The 22,898-nt window shown below is 40.3% G+C and overlaps 1 protein-coding gene and 1 long non-coding RNA gene across 13 annotated transcripts in view; both read right to left on the minus strand.

Annotated features, from left to right (window-relative positions):
• Positions 1-8,266, minus strand: part of LOC142054509 (uncharacterized) — a 31,883-nt gene extending 23,617 nt beyond the window's left edge. For 3 of the 10 annotated variants that reach the window (XR_012659555.1, XR_012659560.1, XR_012659553.1), the window contains exons 1-5: positions 7,860-8,250; positions 6,987-7,024; positions 6,448-6,641; positions 2,922-2,996; positions 1,013-1,236 (exon numbers count right to left, since the gene is read on the minus strand). This is a non-coding gene — a long non-coding RNA (uncharacterized LOC142054509). The other 7 variants (XR_012659558.1, XR_012659556.1, XR_012659554.1 and 4 more) reach the window with 6 other exon arrangements.
• Positions 8,267-12,656: 4,390 nt separating this feature from the next.
• Positions 12,657-22,898, minus strand: part of UBE3D (ubiquitin protein ligase E3D) — an 82,748-nt gene continuing 72,506 nt past the window's right edge. For all 3 annotated transcript variants that reach the window (XM_075087167.1, XM_075087166.1, XM_075087164.1), the window contains one exon: positions 12,657-14,319. In XM_075087167.1, coding sequence (XP_074943268.1) covers positions 14,299-14,319 — 21 coding nt within the window. In that variant the 3' untranslated portion in view covers positions 12,657-14,298. The remainder of the gene's footprint in view (positions 14,320-22,898) is intronic.

Consider the following 22,898-nt stretch of genomic DNA (forward strand, 5'->3'; position numbering starts at 1 on the left):
TTTTGCCTCATCTTGCTTGGTTAGCTTGCAGGAACCTGCTTCTTCCAAGGTTTTCCAGAGAAATGCTTAACTGTGGAGAAGTTTCTTCCCTCATCGTCCCTTTCTTTGCTTGTGAAAAAACTTGTAAACATGAAAGATTTAAAAGAAGAGAAAGAAAAAAAAAATTTAAAAAGCACACAAAACCCCAAAACACCAACTTTGTTCTTCTGTTCTGATGTGGTATTGAGAACACAATTTACTGGGAAAAAAGTTAAAAATATCAAAGAGAATGAACATATTTCATGAGATATTTAGGCTCTTGTCTTTGTGGAATAAAAACATTTTTTTGTGGAAAATTTTAAACCTCTTTTATTAGGTATTTAATATATGGAAAAACTCAATAAGGGAACAGAAGAAGGCTTCCTATTATGTGGAAGCGTAGACACAGGCACACAGCAGGCATAGGGACAATATTGTTTGCCGTATTCCTAACTCAGAGCCCTGTCAGAGCTGCAAGAGAGTGAAGATCCTTGTACAATTCTTTACATTCTTTCATATAACATCCTCAGTACCTGTTCTCTCCCTGCATTAAGACAGTTCACAACTGTTCAATTAAAAAAATGTTATTTCCATTGTTTAGTTTATAACTTAAGTCCAAATGATGCAGAAGGGCCTCTGTGTGAAATGGTGAAAACAAATTTAATGTGGAACTGGGAGGTGCTACTGGTTACCTTTCAACTATTCTCTGATTAGATGTACAAAATACACTTCTCAAATATACTTTCAGGTGGAGAGTACTGGAATTGCTGTAGCTCTGTGGAGAAAGGAGAGGGAAAAAACTGCACGTTGATCTGAGAAAAGCAGATACAGAAGGTGATCCATGGGACTAGAGAGTGACAAGAAATTCAGAAACTGAAGACATTAATGAGATGTATTGATTTAATTAGCCAGTGTAACATCATTTGTCATGCTAACCACAAGAGACATGCCCATAAAGGCTAGTGTTTGAAGGTCACAGTCATACGTAACATACCTGCTATGCTACACAAATGTCCAGCTGTAGACATCTATTTTACTTAGACTTGGAAAGAAGTTATTGAAAGACAATTCTGAAAAGCTTCCATATGAATAACACAGTGCGATACGCTGTAATCGGGTCTATTAATCCTCTTAATAATCTGTCGTTTCTGGATTCCCAATGTTTAGTGGATTTGAACATCAGAGGTAAACAGTAAGGACTTACTTAAATAGTGGTATCTGTAAAAAAGTCAGAATTTTCAAGTTGCAGGACATTTATTTGTTTTATAACAGCAGGTTCATGCCTGCCAGTCTTTTCTCCCTACTGCCCCTGCCTGCTCATTATTCAGGAAAGAACTTAAATAACGATAAGGCTCCAAAAGAATTCTCAGTAGCAAAATGCTTCTTAAGGACTCATTTATGGTCTCAGCTACATAGGGGTAAGACTCAAGTACCCTGACAAAGTGAAAAGAGTTCCTGGGGATACATGCCAGCATAAATCTGAGCTTAATTTGGTCCTAAATTAGAAATTCTTTGTCAACTGGGGGCTCAGATATCCTACAGCATCCAGTGCCGCCCCTCTGACACTGGGTATTTTTCTGTCTAATCAGAATTTCCTTACCTTAGTGTGAAATTAGTAACTTTTTTTCTACATTAAGGTTTTAATGCCATTTGCTTTTTCATTTCTGACTTACAAAGCTTGTGAAAAGTGTTTTGCAAATGATTATATTTATTTCAGCTTTTAAGCAGTGTGTGGAGCTATTATGCTTTCCTAAGCACGTATTTCTTTAATTGAAACTCCTATTTAATAGAAGGCATAATAGGGTCCATGTTTATTAATTTCCTCATCCATCTTCCAGTAGGAAGAACTAGAAGGCCACCCCCTGGGAGCATACACCTTCCACACCCTCTACGTGCTGGCCTGGAATGACAGTTTCGCCCCTGATTGCGTGAACCCGCGACCAGGGGAATCTCAGATAGACTGCAACAGCATGAAACTTTGCAAAAGCCCTCCTGCATTTCATGGGGTGGGGAAGTGTTCAGCACTAACACCTACGCAAGTGACAATGAGCACAGGTTTGGACTCGGCTGCAGTGACCTCTGCTTGTGCACGTTTCGGGTGCCTTAGAGTTGAACAAGGATGTTGGAAATTGAAGCCCTCTCATAACTTTTTCAGTAAGTCTGCTTCTGCTATATTTAAACTTCCTTTACAGTGGCTGCACAGCAGAGCCAGTCTGAAGGATGTTTTCTGCTACAGGGACAAGGGGGTTTTATGTTGTTTTGGCTCTGTTACGTGCAGAACACAGAGAGATGAAGTCTTAATATAGTTCTTCTATTTCTTCTCTCTGTGTGTCCTTCACCTCTGCTTGTTACCTTTTAAAGTTTCCTTTGGGGTAATTTAATTTTTTTTTTTTTTTTAAGTTAGTGCAGTACTAAAGGACCATTTCTAACACAAAATGGCCAAAGTAATTGCCCAGGGAAGCTGGTGTTACTTTCAGAGGTTAGAGGGATACATTCCTACTGACATGAGAGATACAGGTTGTACAGACACAGGCGTATTTGCATGGCGCATTAATAGCATGAAAGGAACAGGCCTGGTTAGTAGGTTTTTAGTGAGAATGCAGGCAGTCACCAGGGCTCACTGGAAGAGTTCAGCCTTTAGCTTTCTAGCCTGTTTAATGTAATTTGCTTTAGGACCCTGCCTTACTCTTCAGGTGTTTTTCCTTTTGCGGGGTACTCAAGTAGCATGGGAACATCAGCAAATATGTGAAATCTTGTCTGATACCATCTATATGAGGGACAGGGCATTTCTTTGCCTGCACCTGTGTTAAACCTTCCTATATTACATGCCCCTTCTAATGACCTGTAAGATGTTCGGCTTAGATAATACAATGAAACTCAGATTATACAAAAATAGCACATACTTGAGAAGTCACTTCTTACTCTTCAGCCAATGGAAACAAGGACAGACAGCATCCCTCCTAGGCCTCAGCAGCTGCCTGTAAAAGAAGGGACACCCCAGACAATTTATCTGAGCATCTGGAGTGAAGCTTTTCCAGTTTGGAAAAGGGGCCTCCTAGAATCCCTTGCAAAGACAGGATTGTTCCCCCTTTTGCAAGGCGAGTATTAGATCTGGGTAGCAGAGGCAGAATTACATCTTCAAGGCTAGTCCTTCCTCTTTTATCTGAGGCAGGAAATTCCAAATCTGCCATCAAAGCAACACACATACTGTGTAACTCATTTAACTTTTTGTTTTTCAAACAGATGCGTTAGAACAAAACAAGCAGCACACATTTTAAGAAGACTGGATACTATTAAGCCAGCTCTGTGAGAGTATAAATAAGCTGCTGCAGTTTAACAGAAAGCAGAGTTTCCTAGACTAGCATAAACTAACGGCTTTTTGGCTAAAATAGAACTGCAGCCTCCGTTTGCTGTAGCCCAGCTACTCTGCTGATCTCAACAAAAGAACAAAGGCAATGACAATAAACACACTGGGATCTTGAAAAATATGGGAAGATATCAGCTGCTGTTGAACAGTGTAGAAATAACATAGTAATGAAACTAATAAATAAATACAAACAGGTTTGAGATGTCCTCTTTAGAAATACTCTCCTATGGGTTGAAGATCTGAAGATTTAACTTTTAATAGTTCTGGCATACAAGGAGCCCATCCTCTCCCCTGTGTAAGTGCTTCAGCTCTTGTTCCTGGCTACATAAATCACAGGCAGGGTAAATGCATTACAAGTTAAGAGAAGGAAATAATATGATCTCCTACAGACACCGGGAGCAACAGCTTTTCACATACGTGCCAAAATGCCACACAACTATTAGTATGGAACAAGATATACCTTCTTTTACAGTCTATAGAAAATTCATATTTTATCTATTAAATCCTTGACTGCTTACCCCCAAACTCACAGTCTTTAACACGTTTCTCCTCATAAAATCTCTTTCAATTCTCGACTGTGCTTTTCTCCCATTTTATAAGCACAGATGAGAGACATAGCTAGAGACAGGTACAGATGTACAAAAAATAACTGGGTACCCAAATCCCAGAGTGCCAGGCACAAAGTCGCAGGATATCCAGTTACACTGAGCAAACACCATAGCACTGAGAGATGAAAAAAGCCTCTGCCCTGATGTAATTTGGCAGCGGAGAAGGGTTGACAGAGTCCATAGATGCTCCTGACATGTAACAACTCCCTTGGGACAGTGGATACACCTGAAAATGGGAGACAAACAGATAATCCAACATTGACCACGTTGTCCACATTTTGTGATCACAAATCAGTTTTCTGTTGACAAGGCTCATTTTTCATGGCAGCATCTTTGTCTCCAAGCCTTTGCCAAACAGTTGTAACTTCATCAGTGCATTCGGGAACACATTTAACAAAATTGCCTTTTGTAGAAGTGAGATAGTACTAAAGCAATGCAATTCTGAAAAACAACAACACAGAGGGAAGGAGAAAAGCTATCTGGAAAAACTAGTGAAGATGGCCCTCAATTTCCTAATAAAACACCCCAGTGCATTGTTGCTTGCCTGTTATCCTCTTTACGAATTACAGTAAAATGAAATTATCAGAGTTTTGCAATGTGTGCAACACCATTTCATCAGAAGGATAAGAAGTCAAAACTGTGCTTTATTATCAACAAACTATCTCAATATTAAGACTGCTCATATGTGACCTTTAATCTTGAATTCTTCGTGAAATCAGATGCACAAGGTATTATTATTTGAAGTAGCGAGCCCAGTCCCTGAAGCTGTATAGGAAGCTGTGTCTAAACACATAAAAAACTCAGAATCCCTTAATGCTTTCCTCCAAATAATCAAAAGCCTTTTCACACACATCATAAAAAACTTAAACCCATGCTTAGATTATGTGACAAAAAAACGTCAAGGCAGAAAATACCAGATGTAAATTTGTGTGTGCCCTTTTGTGCATTACTGTATCATCTTTGATTAGTGGATCATATTAAATTAATAACAAATAATAGCCTGGGTTATCTTCTGCAGCTGTACATATGGTGTTCCTGTGCATTCGTTGTGCATACATTAGGGTAATAAAGACCATGATAGGTTTTAATATACAAAACACATTGCTAATCAGACAAAGATTCATGCAGAATCTCTAGTCGTTCATCCATCCTTCCCCTCGTAAAGCCATGCCACTACCATTAGCAGCCTTAGATTTAAACACTAGCTTGATATGAATTGTTGCTTGAAACAGATTTAAGCAAGGCAAAACACTTCTAGTTGGTGGTGGTAAGTAGAGGAATGCAGAACATCATGGTGACAGACCAACCAGCCTTTGGTTGATCAACATAGCTCCCATTTTAGAAACACTACTAGTGACGGAGGGAAAATCATGCAATGTATACTTAATGGATAACATTTTTAAACATAGCTTGATGACAAAAATGTTCCTTCCATCTAAGTTTTGATAAAATGTCAATGACCTAGCACCTGCCCTCTGTGCTGCTGTCTCATGGAGCTTTGAATCAAGTTCATGGTCCTCTCTTCAAGATACCTGAAAACCTGGGCTCAGGCTAGCTATCACACTTTCCACTACACAAAAACGTTTCAGAGTGGCCTCTCCAGTTATGGAGGGACCTCACACAGAAACTCTGGACCATGGCAAACCCAAACATCTTCCCCTTCAAGGCATGCTTCTGTCACTCGCCTCTTCTGACAGATACACCAAGCAGGGCGTACATTTAAAACAAGCGAGCAAAGACTCCCTGCTCACCCCCACCAGCTTAAAACAGCAGGCATATTGCACCTCCCCTCTACAGAGAGGAAGGGTAAGTCACACTTGAGAGGTGCTACCTCTGTTACAGAATGCACGAAGCTGCTCCGACACTACAGCGATGACAAACTCACACCACGCAGCATGCCGGATCCAAAGAGGTCATAGTTAGAAAAAGTTTATATAGGATATAGTGCATTATTATTAGCCTGGGATATAAATAACATTACATACGGAAAAACTAAAGCACAGATCTGTCAGAGGTCTCTCAAACGTCTCTTTGAAAGTTTATACACTCAGTCAGGAAAAGTATGAATCTCCCAGGACCTGTCTATAGCCACAAAGCTATCAAGGTTAAAACATCAAGCATCCAAGCTCAGAGCAGCAACACGTTCCATTAACAACTACTGGAATTTGACCAGTGTCTTCCTCCTACTACTATACTTTTATCTCAATTTATCATCAGGCTGTGCTTGGTATTTGCAGCAGAAGGGACAGAACATAACCTGGGTTTTTACAGGAGCATTTGGTCACTTAAATGTCATTCTCTTTTTCCAAACATTAAAATTAACAAACTGCTCCAGAATTCAGTATGGACAAAAAAAAACCCAAACCACCACCACCAACAACAAAAAGCCAACCCAAAATCAAATGGACCAGTGACAGAGCACTAAATAAGAACAAGATAATCTGCAATTTTTACCTAAGAGCTGAAAGGTATAATACACCAACACCCGCCTACTGCAGGCAGGGCAACTCCATTCACTCGAGCATTTGCCGTACACGTATGGTCAGGAACGTGTATGATCCAGTGAGAGCCAATGACCGCTGAAGGGCTGCTGCTGCTCGGATGGAAGGGAAGAAGAGCTGGGCTGTTTGACATGAACCACCAGTGTGCTGCAGATGTGAAAAAAAGAGAAGCACTTGCTAATATGGGAAGTGAGGTGTTCTCAAAAGAAACCAGGAAGCATTAATGCCACTTTGCTAAGACGCACACCTTGTGCACAGTTTGCTCACTCCTGCACAAGGGAGATTAATTCAAAGCAGGACAGGCACAGAATTTGGTAGAACACAATGTCTATCTTTGGGAAAGAAACCATTAATAAAACAAACACTGCGGAGATAGTATTGTTCCCTGAACATCAAATGAGATTTAAGAACCCGGGAAGAAAACTACCTACCTACATTAAAGAATGCTGTTGGCACAGCAAATGGGTGCCAATTAGCCAGGGATACACTTACCCCACAAATCAGATGATTCCTATCAGGAGAGTGAGGCTCTGGGTCAGGTTTCCAGTAGGGACAGGAGGACAAAAAAAAAACCCCAAACAACCCTGATTAAATTTAGGGTAGATCAGGATATGAAAGGAGTTACATGAGAGAGAACCATGTGGAGAGTGCCAGCTGTAACAGGAGACTGGGTTTAAGGGATGGAAAAGTCTTACAGGTTCTGAATTCCAGCTCTTTCGAAAATGCTTTAAAATAATATTCTATGGCCAAAATAAAAATTATTAATACTAATAATGGAACATTTGCCTAGCAGAGTAAGAGACAAAAATCCACTTTAAAATGTGAAATGATATACAACAAAACAAATAGCCCATGTGAGGTCTTTTTTACTTACTAGTCTTCTGGTAACTGTAACAACAAATTGCCACTAGCTTCTACTTTAAACAAAAATTTTCTAAATTTGGCGAAAGCTAATACACTCTTGTGTAAACAGTGACTCTTGCTGAGCAAGTGTCAAAATCTAGAAGAGGAGGAAGGTACAGATTGTAATGCATACCCTAGTAAATCCACAGGTAATGAGAAATATTTGTAAAGTAAATCAGCATTACTACAAAACAAGGTGTTCTTTTGAGTTCATGTGATCATTGAAACCCAACAGGCCAGGAAATATGTTTTCATTTGCAAATTATGACACCAATTCCAAAATCCCCAACCCACCAAGATGTTTCTTCATATGCCTGCGGCAATATAAAAAGCACTTTTAAGGACAGGAAAAAATTTCCTTCAGGCATGTTAATATATTTTCCCTCTAAGCGTCTTACAGAGCCCTCTGTCACGCTATGCTCCCTGTCTTCTGCTGGGCTCACTCATGCCTCGTTTACTTACCTACGCGGAGAGCCGCCAGAGCTGCCAGAGTTGTGTTTGCTGGATCAGAACAGACGCTGCTCTTTGTACTCTCGAGATAAGAGTTTGCAACAGTCAAGCCATGTTTGTGCATCTCAACCACAAAATATGATCTTAATAATTACTGTGAATCAACTAAAACAACTCGTATCTTCTTCTCAATAGCCATTAATTTAAAAGGCACTCTTAATTTAGTGCATTTTCGTTTTCCTTCACATGTTTGAGAATATTTATTCCAAAAAATTTACAAAACCCCTTTTCAGCAACAAAGCACAAGCTGTAAATTGTCCCGTACCTCCGTTTTCTTTCAAAGCTCAAACAAAGGAGTGTTCTTGCCCTTCTCTTATTAGGTCCACATAAATCAAAGCCTGGTAAAGGGCAAGTCTAGTAATCTGAGCAAACAGCCTACACTAACCCTATGACTGGGTTGTTACATGTCGTGTTTCCCATTAGTCACAGACAGAAACTTTTGACAAAGTTTACAATGAAGTTGAGAGCAGGGCCGTTGCATCATGGATATACTCAATAGGCCTATTAATGTAGGACTACATCATGCAGAGCTGACAGAGCCCTGACTGAATTTCTTTCTCCCCTCCTCTTGTTTTACAGCCAGTGTCCTTCTATTGCATTTTCATTTGTGAGCTGTGCTGAGCCTTCCCATTATGACGGCACAATGACGACGACTGACTCCATGTCTCTCCAGACATGGTCTCAGGCCTTTCTCAGACATGGCCAGCCCCATTTCTATACATGTGACACCTCAATTCTATGTTCTGAAGCACGACTGGCAGGGGAAGACAAGAGACTTCATCTCCTTCCTGTCCACACTGTGCATCGTTGGCTGTGTAAATTGTCAGTGGCTCCATTAAAGTCCGGACAGCTACAGCAGCTTTATTGTACTTGACAGTCTGCCCCTCGCCTGTATAACTCAGTTTATGGCCACACAGGGACATTTTTCCCAGCTGCACTGCTGAGCAAACCACCTTGTCACTGATAGGAGAGCACATCTGAGCAACGTGATCTAGTTGAAGATGTCCCTGTCAGGGGGATTGGACTAGGTGTCCTCTAAAGGTCCCTTCCAACCCAAACTATTCTATGATTCTATGATTCATGACCCTTATGATACAGTCACAGTTTTAAAAGTGAGGAAACACATGTAGGTGAAAGACAAGATGGCCAGTCAGTTGGGGTTGTAGTTAACTGGCGTCAATAATGAAGGCGTGAAGTCTGTTTCACAGCCCCCTAGCTGGTGGAGCTGCCAGCGACACAAACACATGGCAGAGCCCATCTGCAGCGCAGCCATCCTGCCTGCACTACACAAAACCCAGTTATCATGGAAAAAGTTAAATAAGGAAATAAAATGCTTTGCAATCTTGAGGAAATGATTAAAAGCACATAAATTAAAATTATTTTTTATATTTTGAAATAAACATCTTTCTATTGTTTACAATGATAAACTGATACACATTTATATCATCACTGACTACAAGCAGGTAGAAGCAGCATCTATCACTAAGGATGCAGCACACAGACCTGCACAATCCATGTCTAAGACGATCGGTTGGGAATGAAGCATGTGCCACTGGACACAATACAGCAGTGAGACAATAACATCACTGCCGTGTTTAAGAGAACACCATCTGAACATACTGAACCACAGAACCACGGGATCTGAATGCAGCAACTGCTGTTCAGTAAGAAAAATGCCATGCTTTAATGTCACGATCAGGTACCAGAACACGCTTATGTTGCTACTGAGGTGGTAGCATGTGGGCGTGCAAAATTCCTCATTTTCTATGAACATTGCCTAATCTCCGCAGCATCTATGATGAGGCGATTCAGCCTACTCCAAAAGAATAAACCAAACATGTCTAGTAAAGACAGAGTTGTTCAATGTTTCTAAATTTTGTCCATCTGCAGACCTTGCAGTGCTTCTAAAACACTGGTAACAATGGTAGCAAGAAAACCTGTTGAGGAAATCCAAAAAGAATGAGGTTGAAGACCTAATGCAGTACCTCAAACAAGTCACCTGCTGGTTAGGAGAGAAATGGAAGGATGCAAAGTCTAAAACTGGAACCACAAGTGATGTTCTGGAGGAATGAAAATGAAGGCAGCGAAACAGAAAGAAAATTACTGAAAAGCATTTGCATTTAAGCCCAGAATGTTTGAGCACAGAAACATCTATTATAAATTTGAATTAAAGTTGCTCCTCATATATAAAAAAATATAAAAACATATAAAAATACACAGAAAAGTAAAACAGGTAGGCTAGAACTTGCCCTTCAACTCACAGGGTAATACCAGTCTAGCTCCCTGATCAATCCATCTATTATTCAGTTTATCCTAACCTACTCTAGCGGTGATTTAAACTAAGCTAGAAAGCCACGCGAATTTTGGAATTAAAATAACCCCTTTGGGACTCAATTTGGCATGCCAGTTTAACTACCCCAGTTAAATGGTCAAGCTTGTTTAGAAGAGGTAACAAGCCCTACACTAATATTACCGCCCTGTGACCCGCTAATGACAGAAACAATATTGTTGTCTGTTGTTGCTAATGGAGAGAACAGTACTGGTCTGACAGACAGGCATGTTTTCTGCACCACACCAACAGCCATCTTTATAACCCGATAGCATATTAGAATTAAAGCTGACATTTTTAATATCTTCTTGTTCCCATACACTATTTGGAAACTGCACATTACAAAAGGATGCACATCTATCTCAGTTAATGTGAGTCGGGGACTTCTTAACGTCATTGCTGATTTATTATTATTAAAGACTAACACTGTGCTTGCCACTACAGAAAGCAAAAATTATGACACTTTCTGCAGAGAAGAATGCAGACTGCAACAGATTAAAAATGCTGGGGAGAGAAGGCAAGTGGTAAGAAGTACCGAACATTTTCTACGAACACAGCTTCTAGGCCAACTCCTACCTTGGTGCAAGCTCTCCCATCTGCATGGAGGTAATGTCTGCACGTTTCAAACTAAACAAGCTTTCTGTTATGGCTGCATCCAAACATGATATTTAGACTAGACTAAAATGTACCACTAACTCTGGATGCTAAGCAAATAACACAGTAACTAATTGTACTTACACAACTTTTCAAAATTCTGATGTCAACAAGCAAGTGGCATCATGCTATTCAACAGACAGAGAAATGGAAGCAAGAGCAGTGATAGGCAAAGGTCAAGGAAGGAGCCTTGGGTGGAACTCAGCAGGTTTTCTGAACCCAAGTCCATTGTTTATGATAGCCCATGGTTCAATCCTAAAATAATCCTGAAAAAATGGCCAAGTTTTGCTTTTATAAATCAGCTAGAATTCAAGAAAGTGTCAAATGAAACTGTCACACCTCAAATCCACTACTGGCTCAGTAAGAAAGATCACCTAAGAAGAAGAAGGGGGAAAAAAAGCCAAGAAACTTGTCTTCAGAAACAGGAGTTCTAAATAATATCTTGCCTGGTACCTGGGAAAGTAATAAAAACATTTTTTTTCTCAACATGGCCAAAGAAATCTATTTTCAAAGGGAAACCTGTCTGAGGCATTTATATATATTATCATATGTGGTCTGATATTTTCTAGGTATTGTCAATGGTTAAATGTTAATGGAGGTCTCAGAGCTAGAACCAAGGAAAGGGAAACATGACACTACGGGTGTCAAATTGCCCTGCCCCTCTTGTAGACACAGACAGGGAGTTGTGGCCTTTGGGAACCTGGGGAAGGAAAACATCCCCAAATGGGAGGGCAGCTGGAACAGAAAGATTTATTCTTTTCCTTTGGGGGCCTTCACAACTTCTGCTTCCAACTGTGGTGGGTTGGCCCTGGCCTGCAGCTAAGCACCCACCCAGATGCTCGCACACACACACACGCAGCCCGATGCTCAGCTATTTTCTGAGCAACCACCACCTTGGGAGACACCCTTCTCCCCCTTTCTTCCTCTACCCCCAGTTTTCACTGCTGTGTGCGATGCTGTATGGTACAGAATATCCCTTTGGCCAATTCAGGTCAGCTGTCCCTCCTGTGTCCCCCCCCTCCTAACTTCTGGCCCACCCTCAGCCTATTCACTGTGGGGAGGTGGGGGCAGAGTGGGAAGTAAAAGAGATGGTTCAACTACAGTCAAAACGTCGGTGTGCTACCAGCACTACCGGAGCCACAACTCCAAACCACAGCACCATACGGGCTGCTGTGAAGAATGTTAACTCCACCCCAGCCAGACCCAGTTCATCAATGTATAGGGTAAAAAAGAGTAAGGAAAAGCTTTAGGGCAGAGGACAAGCTCCTAAAAAGTCTAATGTTTTAAGTATACACACTGGTCTGAGCACTCTCTCAGGATTTGCTTCCTGAGCCCCCTGCAGCACCAACATTGTAGTAACATGACTGGAGCCATGAGCTCCTACAGGTGAGCGACAGACCAGGCAGGACGGGATTGATTTGTCTTTCATCACTGGAAGAGTTTTTTTCCCCAAAAAATACTCCCAGTGAAAGGTCTGCACTCGTTCTGGAACCATGTACGTTACCAGAGGCAGATTAACTCTTTATGGCCACAATACCAAATGAGGCAGGACATGACAGAGACCGAACCTCAAGAGCATAAATATTCTCTGACCTAAGATTGCTCCATACATGTAAAACCGTAACAGGAGTCATTTAAATTGGCTAGAAAAGATTTTAAAGTTGGAGTATTTCTGTGTGATATGAATGTCTTCCCTCTGCAGATTGCCCAGTCATATTCTGGGAAGCTGAAACTGTCCCCGAAATTAAGCAGAACAAACAGTAAAGTGATTTAGAAAATATATTTATTAATAAAATGACTAAACATCGGTGCATAGACAAAATATATTTGAGCTCGATAATTTAGTCCCTGAGTAGAAAACGCAGAATACTTTTGTTCTTTCTTCAATACTGAAAGCTGAAATAATTATGGAAAAAAAAGATGATATCCAGACTGGGTGCTGGGAGGCCTCAGCTACTTGTCTTTGGATGTGTAAAACCCAGAGAAGGTCCACACTTTGCAGGGTCACTTCCCATATTATGATAATTTAATGAGTAAAGGGCATGTTAACTTTCCCTGAAATTCAAGAATTTTCAAGAAGTCCTCTAACAAGAATATTCCCTCCGGAATCCATTCTCCCAAAATATAGCTGTTTTCCCACAAGGTAGCATCTTTTTATTTTAAGAGTCTAAAGATGGACTTTGAAAAAGCCAGCCTACACAAGCAGGCTCTCTTTTTTTTTTTCCTGTTTAGATACATTTTTGTATACATTTTGAGAACACAAGAATTTTCACACTAGGTCAGATGAACCATTCCAGTACCTGACTGATTTGCCAAGAGCAGTTGTTTAAGGAAAACTCCAGATAAGTGAGGCAGATATGGGATAAGACCCTGGAGGGATGAGGGGTCCAAGAAAGATGGTTCATGTTAAAGAATCACCTCCTTCTAGCTCAAGAGCAGTCCATCCCAATGAGCAGGAATTGAGGCAAAAATGTCAGGAGGCATCTTTTCTGGTCCTTCACCTATGCATTTATACCATCCTGTTCCCCTGGACAAGGGAAGGCAAAAATTACTGTTAACTAAGTGGGCAACCCACTCTGAAACCAAAAGTGGTAACAGCTTCTGTGTTCCATGGAAATGTGCTATTGCTCCCATGGAAGGCAGCTGAACATCCACAACACAGAACGACAATTTAAAGTAGCTGTATTGACTCGCTACAAGTACCTTTCACCTCCAGCAGTTTCTGCAAAGCCAGCCTTCACACCCATGCTTTTTTTTTTGAAGTTGAAGGAATAACTATTCTAAGTAACCACAAAACCTTGGTTCTCCAAAACATTATCACTTTTAATAAATTCTACATGAGGTATAGGAATACAGAAACTTTCTTCTCTCTCAAGAAAAGTAAACCTTAATGTGGAAACAATATACATGATAAACATATAAGTTTGACAAAACCCAGATTTTACATTTTAAAGCTGCACCTCTACCTTTACCAGAAAAAAGAAAGTAAATAAATTACATTAGTATCCATGATGTTAAATATTTTAAAACCTCTCTTTGCTACCAGTTGTGAATTTTCCTCAAGACATATAGGTCACTATCAAACACTGTCTGATAAAGATAGTACTAAGATACACAGATAATTTCTTTTTGGCAATGAAGAGATCATAACAGTCATCCCAGCTGGATGTGACAGGAGTGACAGGTAAGCCACTCTTAGAATGACATCTAAGAATGTACTGGATGCAAAAGTTAACTCTGTCTTTGGCTTTGAAACACATCCAGATATGAAGAATAACACACCACACCCCCATTTTGTTTTGTATTGCCAGGGGATTTTTTCCTCGAAGTCATGCCATTGGAAGTTATCTGTACGTTTCTGCTGAAGATGAATTGGAGACTAGTTTTCTACACAGGCATCTGTGTTCTTCACATCTTCAAAAAGGCAACCTGGAAAAGGAAGCAAAACCAATACTGTGATTAGTCTCAACACTGCAGGTAAAACAAAGATGTTTCATTGTATTAACTGAAATTATGTATTATAATCATCCACTCACTTAAAACAATAACACACTAACGTAATGAGAGAGCAGTGGCTATATGCGAGAACAGTGTTACTTTCCCACCACTTTTCTTCCTCATATCTGACTCCTAAAAATTCCCAAGCTTACTCTTATTGCTCAAGCGCTGTACTGCACTTGTTGCTGAACTACGTATCAAACCCCCTTTTTCCCCCCAGAATAAGAAAGCACAGTATTCATCTCATCTAACTTAAAAGGCTATTTGATAGTATTTTTAAAATAGCTTAGATTAAATCTTTGATACATTCCCTGTTTTGCCCAAATATTAGCTTGCTTGAACAGTGCTGTCACTCTAAGTGAAATCCTGATTCCAAAGTCAGGATAAAAAGTCCTGATGAAAAGTCCAAAGTCATAAAGAAAAATGCCTTACATTTTGAAATGTCCAGGAACCAAAATCCTACCCTAGGGGAGAAGACAAATACTTGTATATGATCAGAAGATGGAATTTGATGTACCTCTTCTTTTTAGTGCACTACATGGACTGTCATGTCTAACAGCTATTTAGAGGGAAGGTGATCTATCACATACAAGAGACTCGTAGGATTTCTGGTGTCCCTGCTAGTTTGCCCTTAGTCACATGCATGCAGCAGTTTCCCCTGCATGGTTTTGTTTTCATTTAGCCTTCTTCAGAACCTGCAGGATACTAACTCAGAAAGTTAAATTAGCTGACCGGAAACACAACCACATGTCCATATTCTCATCTGCCAAGGAGATTGCTTCAGATACTCAGTTGGGAACTTTGCTGATCCTGATCGCACGGACAGAAAAAATGATGGACAGATACCATCACAGAAGGACAAAAAAACCCAACCAACCTGAAAAAACCAGACTGTCAGGTTACACAACAGTCCTGCTCCATTAAAAATACACACAAAAAACCCCATTTGAGACATAAGCTTCCCCTTTTTTCTCTCCAAGACCTTTCAACAGTCGCTTAAGTGAAGATTCAAATTACCATCAATTACCGCTTTGGATTTTCAGAGCTGACCCTCAATCACCACTCAACTTGACACTCTGACTAAAGAATGCATGAAGCATGATCAACCAGAAGGAATTGAATTAAAGCATAAAATATCACTGAGTGTTCAGAACAGAGGGCAAAACAGAGTAAAAACATTTATTTTGGAGCCTATGCCCAAATAATATTTAAGAGAGAATTATATGTCTGCTATAGAGGATGCAAAAAATTAAGCAAGTTTTAACATATCTAAGAGGCTTCTAAAAAAATTATTCATACAAAGGATTCATGTCTAAAATAACAGACTATGAGGCATGAATGGGACATGACAATAGCCATGCTTGGTTAAGAATGGAAAAAATCAAGTGATCTCACTTCCTGAACATCTCTGTTGCTACTCCACCACTAACAGCAGTAACCTCTTAGAAAGCTGCAACGTTATTGCAAGGAAGGGTTTGTACAGATAAGATAACTGAAATCCCCCAAAGCTTCCACATTTCCGAATCATTCTTTCCTTCTTCCAAACTGGAACCAAAACTTAGAAACAAGAATTTTCATGTAGAACATAAAGTTTCAGCAATGTCTGTAGGCAAAGCCGGCCGGCAAACAGCCAGGTGGCCATGGTGGAAGTCTGCCTGCTTTCCCAGGAAAATCTCATCACACTGACATATTCCCACTGAGCTCAATCAGCGTTTTCCAACAGTAAGTTGCTACATCAAAAACATATCTGTCAGCTCAACCGAGGGGTGTTGTAAAAGCTAGAGACTACTCATCAGGTAGGGAAATCTATCCACTAGACCAAAGACTCCCACCCTCAAAGACATAAAATGAAAGGAAAATCAATATGCCTGTCACCTTTCTCATTATTTAGTTGCTCAGATGAATAAAGACAGGTGCATAATTAATAGCAAATGTAAAATCTTACCTATGTGGAAGAGTCATAAGTAACACAGGCTAGGGATGAAATCCTGGCACCAATTAAGTCTAAGACAAAACTCACATTGACTTTAACAAGGTGAGAAATTTGTCCTTGCATTGCAAGGAAAAAAAAGAAAAATCAAGAAAAGCAATAACCACCTCAATACACAAGGTTCAAAATTTTAAGCAGATTTTTGTACCCGAGATTGCAGGCTCCTTTGATACACAGTTTTGAGGTATCATTAGAGTGAATATATTTGTTTAATTTGACTACTTGCTATATTTTATAATGCATGAAATACACTTTTTCACTCCTTTGAGAAGATTATTTGCAACATAATGTTTCCTTAGACTGCCAGGCTCCCCTACTGCCCAATAAATTGAAGAACATCAAAAGGAATCATTTATCACTGTCTGTATTTATATTTACTACCCATGTGAATGAAAAGAGCACATTAGATCATCCCTACAGTTGACATAGCCAACAAAAAAAAGGGATAAACACATGGAAATAATAAGCTGTTTAAAAAAACACCTGCAACACATGAAGATGTTTGAGAACAAAGCCAACTGAAACTAAACCACTTGTGCCGTTCCACCTTATCCAAAGTTCAGTGCGAAACATATAAAATATTTCTTTATTGCAACTGTTTCTGTAGATGCTCTTGGATGTCTAAACAGCAGTAAACCGTATGTTCTACATAATAAACGAATTACTATAGGTTCGGAAAGTGGGACTAAGTGGTTCTCCCCCAGTTCTCCACCTATTAGGGTACTTTCTCTGCAAGACAGACAACTACTGGCCTCTTCCAGGTCTAGTAGCAACTCTTGCAGCAAAGTCTGCAAATCCAGTATTTCCCTGCTACTATTGAACTTTGAAAGAAAAATAATGTGCCAAACAGCTATTGGATCTACAAACTAAGGTTTATCACTAAATTCAGAATAAAAGTCAGTTCTCTAATCAGTTTATTCAAGGATTTTTATTGACCTGTACCTCAGCATGCTGTACCCTTCTTAAAGCACCCAGGATAGCTAATATTAATCTGCCTTTAAGAACTGAATTTTGTACTCTAGCATCCTTACTTCTACAATGGGAAACACTTTTTCATTTTCTCTCAATTATTTCTGAAGATGATAATCTTACTCTATCTCACAGTATCAAGTGCATCTCAGCACTCTACCCCATTAGTTTCCACAGAGTCAGAGGCTGCTAAGACCTCTGGATAATGAACAAACATAAACTTCAAATTTTCAAGCATTTTAAGAGATATGAATACAGAGGGAGCAGCAGAGCACTACAAACACACAAATGATATATCTTACAAAATCGCTTTTTCTGTAAACAATAAAGCAGCAACAACTTTGTAAAAAGCTTTCAGAGCCAGGTTGTGATGTTCAATTCTAGAAGCTGTGCTCTTTTAGCTTTTCCCAGGAAAATGGGAGAGTGCAAAATGTCAAACTGTTAAGCATACTCCGGACTACATGGGAGTGATACTGAGGATCGAGAAAAGCATCTTGACAGAGAGTGTACCTATGTGGTCAAACTTTGCAACAGGTTGCCCAGACAAGTTGTGCAATCTCTGTCTTTTGCATATTCCAAACCTGACCGGAGGCAGCCCGGGCACCCAGCTCTGGCTGACCCTGCTCGAGCAGTGGGGTTGGACGGGGCAGTCTCCAGAGGTGCCCTCCAGCCTCAGCCATCCTGCGACCCTGTGGCAGTTTTGTATGTACACACGCGGAGGCAAGTGAAACAGCAGCACCATTCTGGTGGAAACTCTTTTACTCTAAGCTACGAAAACAGAGGCTGGCAATATTCTTTCCTCGTACGGGAGAAGGTAGTTATGGGGTTATAGGTTTCAGTCTTTCTGGAACTTTCTAATAACATTTTATTTTATAGTGTGTTTCATCAAGCTGTGCCTCAAAGCATTTTCCTGACTTCATACAATAAAAATCTCGGAGAAAACAGCGGGGTAAGGGCATTTCCTAATGAATTAAGCATCCAGTCACAGAGTCAAACACCGAGGAGTAACTGGTGAAAGGGTTGTAATTTCAGAAAAATATTTTAAAAGCTATGGAGGACTAATGAACTAGGGAGCCAAAAGACGGTGGTTCCAGATGGCAGAAGCTGCTGGAAAGAAATCTCTTCTACCTAAGCGGTAACACTGGGTGAGCGGACAGAGCAGAAGACTGCTGTAGGAGAAGCAGAAACATGACTAGAGGCAGCTATACAATACATTTTAAAGAAATGCGATCTGCAAATCCAGTGCATACAATCTGTCTTGCGGAGCTGACAACAGACAGAGGAAACACAGCACTAACAGAAAATTATTTTCTCAGCTAAGCAAAGGAAAAGCAGCTCAATCTTTCAATCAACTGCAAGAACCAGAAAAGAAGCCAGATCCTTATTTCAACAAAACAGGAAAACAAGCTGTATGCCAAAAGACGCATTCCCATGTTCCAATACAAACTTTTAAACTGCTCTTATGTTTGTATTCTCTTTAAAAAAGACCAAGTGAATCATGCATAAATAAAGATCCCTGTGTATATCTTTCAAAGCTGAGGACACGAGATTTCTAATACCTATGTCTCTCCCAGGAGCTAAACAAAAGTAGGCAGAAGACATACTATGGAATTTCTCTTCAGTATTAGAGAGGGAATTGTACTTCTGTTTACTCCTGTGTAATTATAAAGGAAAACAGTGGGTTGAAAGTAGTTACATATGCTTCGGCTTCAGCAGAAGAAAATGAACCTATTAAACCTACCAAACGCCTCCTGAAATATGACTGCTCTGGTTTTGCTTTTCCATTGCACAACAAAGCTCCACAACCAGGCTCAAAACTGAAGCTTAAACGCATAAGAGACATTTTTCTGTTGTCTTCTTTGAACATTAGAATTTTTAAACACTACTACATGCAGTTCATAACGTGACATTGTGTTTTAGAAGAACACAACTTACACGGCTATCTTAAATCATATCTACTGCAAGCAGACAATCTGTGCATAAGCAGATACCCATGCTTTAATCCTGCACATGTGCTAGTGTGAAATCAGGCATGATTGAATGACTGAAGAGGAAACCTTGATTATACACCAATGAGACTACGGTGTACAATCAACATCAAATGCCGTATTCATTTCCACTCAAGGCTGACAGGTAATCAAGCAATGCCATACCATCCATGTGCGCTGGAAGAGAATCACCTTCCCAAAAAGACATGGACAGCTGTGGACAGACCTCTGCTCCAGATCCAGCTGTGCTGGTGGAAGACAATAACTTCACAGGCTCAACGGTATCCCTCTGCCACAAGCAAGTGTTCTTCTCTCCCCAAAAAATGCCATTTCAGGATTTCTATCTAGTGTCTGGTGAAATCAGACTGGTATGCTAAACTCTGGTCTGCCCTAACTGGATTGATTTATCCTAGAACAAGAAAGGGAGGGCTTGCACAAACAATTCTGCTGGGAGATCACAGGGGAGACACTATGCTCTGGTGGAATCAAGAGTGAAAATCTGAGAATAGTGTTTTTTTTCCACATGTACAGCTGGATTTGGAAGATAACGTATACCCAAAGCCTCAGACCAAAGTCTAATTCACGTACAGATTTGTATTGCCACAAAAGCTACGGCTGGTGCTAAGTGTTATGGTTTAAGCCTTAATAATTACAGCTAGTACAACTGCTTGGGTAGTTGCAATTATAGTGCCATCAAGATGCCCTGTGCATAGAATAAACCTCTACCTTGAAAAAAAGAATCAAAGAAAGTGATATAGACAAGTTTGTGTAAGTCTAACTGAGCCTATATGTAAACCCCAACCCATATTTAATAATGCACTGCTACAACTAAAGCGACGATGTGCATAAACAAGTAGAGAAGGCCATCATCCTGCCTGATACATTTCTCACTCCTGTAAAATACAGATCAAGGAGTGGGAGGATTAAAGCATCTGCACCACGTCTAGGTCCCAGCTCTATAAATATATGATTTCTGATAAACTCTGCTCAAAGTTTGGTGTTCCCACAGCTGCTGACAAGGGATAGAGGAGCCAAAGGAATACTGCCTTCTCCGAGGTGCAACAGTGCTCCTCCCATTCCTGCACCACCACTAGAAGGAGCAGTGTCTTATAGCTGTTACCACCCTGTGGATTAGCAACTATTGGCAATGGCTGATTATAAATAGCCACATTAAACTTAAAGAGTTCGCCTGCCTAACTATACTGCACAGCTTACAGACTCGCTCTCACCTAACAGTCAGGGACCAAGTCCACTGATGCACAAATAACCTGTTCCAGAAATACGTCTTCACACCAGTGTAAATGAACGGACACAAAGCAGATGGCATTAGATGAGCAGAGACATGAGAGAACATTAACTGCTATATTTACACTCGCCCCCACTGTATCCACAGACCCATAAAAAAGCAGCTGTCTTTCCAGATTGAATGCTACCAGGCTGTTGCATATTACCGCTCTTACCAATACTACCTCTGAGGCTGCTCCTGGGAAGTGGAAAGGCATTTTTAGAAGAAATTGGAGAGGAAGGCAGTGTATTTACTACTATAAGAATGAGAGGAGCCAGAGAAGTCCCTGCCTTGACGGTGCAGGATTTACTTGCCTTAAGATGGTCCCCTGGTAGCCTGCAAACTCCCACTGTACTCCAGCTGCAAAGCTGCCCTCTGTTACACCGATGTTCAATTCTCTTTTTTCTACACTTCAGGCTCTGAAGCTGAGCATTACAACACTGTGTGTTTCCCCTGTGCCACACAGGACATGTAAGTAGACTTGGCTGCTGTAATATCCCCTCCAGAGCCAATCAATGGCAGCCACTTATCACAACACATCAAAAATAATTGTTCCAGGTTCTCTCAGATAGGGAAAGTTCCCCAACACGCTTTAAACACCATGCAGCAAGAAGTCTGTTTTTGAGTATGCATCAGAACATGAAAAAGTTTTATATAATTACCCTTCTTGGGCATTTTTGGGCTAAGCAAACCAAGGAACCACTAGCCTGTGCTCATAGTAGCAGAGCTTCACACCACTAGGCTGTTAAGTCTTAAATACTGTACTATGGAAAACAAAAAATTTCCAACAAAATACCACTACGGGAATATGAGTCCCTTGAAAAGGGGGACTGTACAACACTACGGATTGACTGAATAGATACAGTTGGACAAGCAGAGTTTAAAATATTTAATCAAATAAGAAGCAAAAATCCAGGGTCAGTATAAAAGCCTTCATGACTATCACTATTATGCTTGAATTCCAACGGAGACAGAAACTAAAATATATCTCTCTCAGCCAAAGACAGCAGCACCGTGCTGCACAGGACTATGTGGTAATGGCAATAATGAAGACAACAGAAGCACAGGTTGTGGAACTATGTTATCCTGACAAGCTAAAACCCTGCAAATTGGGTTCAAGGATAAGGGCATGTGGAATGGCAGCTTTGCAATCTGACCCACTAACCCCTGTGGGGCTCAGATTTGGGTGTGGAGAACAGGACATTTTGTGAAGGACTCTCACCTCCCTCACTCCACAAGAGGTCAAGGTCGTTCTTCAGCATATGTATCTGCAAGGAATTTCCCATCTCACATCTCAAAGGGAAGTTGTTTCAAGCCGCTGTAACATCTTACAGGAAACATTTTTGGTCAGTGCTACACTACCGCAGAAGCAGAGGAACACAGGTGGCAATGAAAGCTGCAGAGAACTTGGCTTCAGTAGACCTACCATCTAAATAGCCAAATTCCCTGGCACTTCTAGGAGAAGGCTGGGGAAAGGCAAGTCCTCTCCTGTACAATGTAAAAGGCACTGTAGATCTGTGGGCTTTCCACTCTTCATTGCAGGAAGAAACTTATTAGAAGAACATTGTTCTGATAAATCACCACCTTTTTCTGTCCAAGCTGGGGAATATATAACATATAACCAAAACAACTAAGCAGAAAGAGAACTAGATTCCTTTCATTCAATTGCTGGTGGAATTAATTGTAACCAAAGCAAAGATTTATTTTTTTAAATACCATTTCTCAATCTGGTAATGCCCCTTCAGGATTTATGAAATAAACCCATCTATAAATCAGCATGCATTCTTTCAACTAATCCTTCCTAAAAGTATTAATTTCTTATAAGAATGAAGCTGGATTTGAAATATGACAGATAAATGAGGAAAAGCAAGAGATTCCTCTGAAGTCCCAGGCTGTGCACGTGCACTGCAAGCTATCTCTTTGCTAGTGTAACAGTTGCATGCTGAAGCTTGCCCAAGGTTTAGAGGGAAAACTATAAGCAGCTGGAAAAACAGCAGAAAATAATTCTCTGCATGTTTTTATTTGATATGAAGACAAATTTTTTTTTAAAAAATTTAGATCAAGCAGTTCTTTCTGTGAAAAAAGGAAAAGGTTTTTTGGATTGGTCTTTTTCAGGTTAAGTTGAGAATGCTATTAATCTTTTGTTTCTTTACATCTAGATAAAAAAAGCCCCAAAACTTCATGGCTTTATTTTGTCTTTTGCCACGCCTTCCTCCTTAGCCTATACTACTTTGATTTCCACTGCAGATGTTACTTCTTGTGGTACCCAGCACTAAGA

Source organism: Phalacrocorax aristotelis, chromosome 3 (genome assembly GCF_949628215.1).
Source record: "Phalacrocorax aristotelis chromosome 3, bGulAri2.1, whole genome shotgun sequence".
Taxonomy (NCBI): Eukaryota; Metazoa; Chordata; class Aves; order Suliformes; family Phalacrocoracidae; genus Phalacrocorax; species Phalacrocorax aristotelis.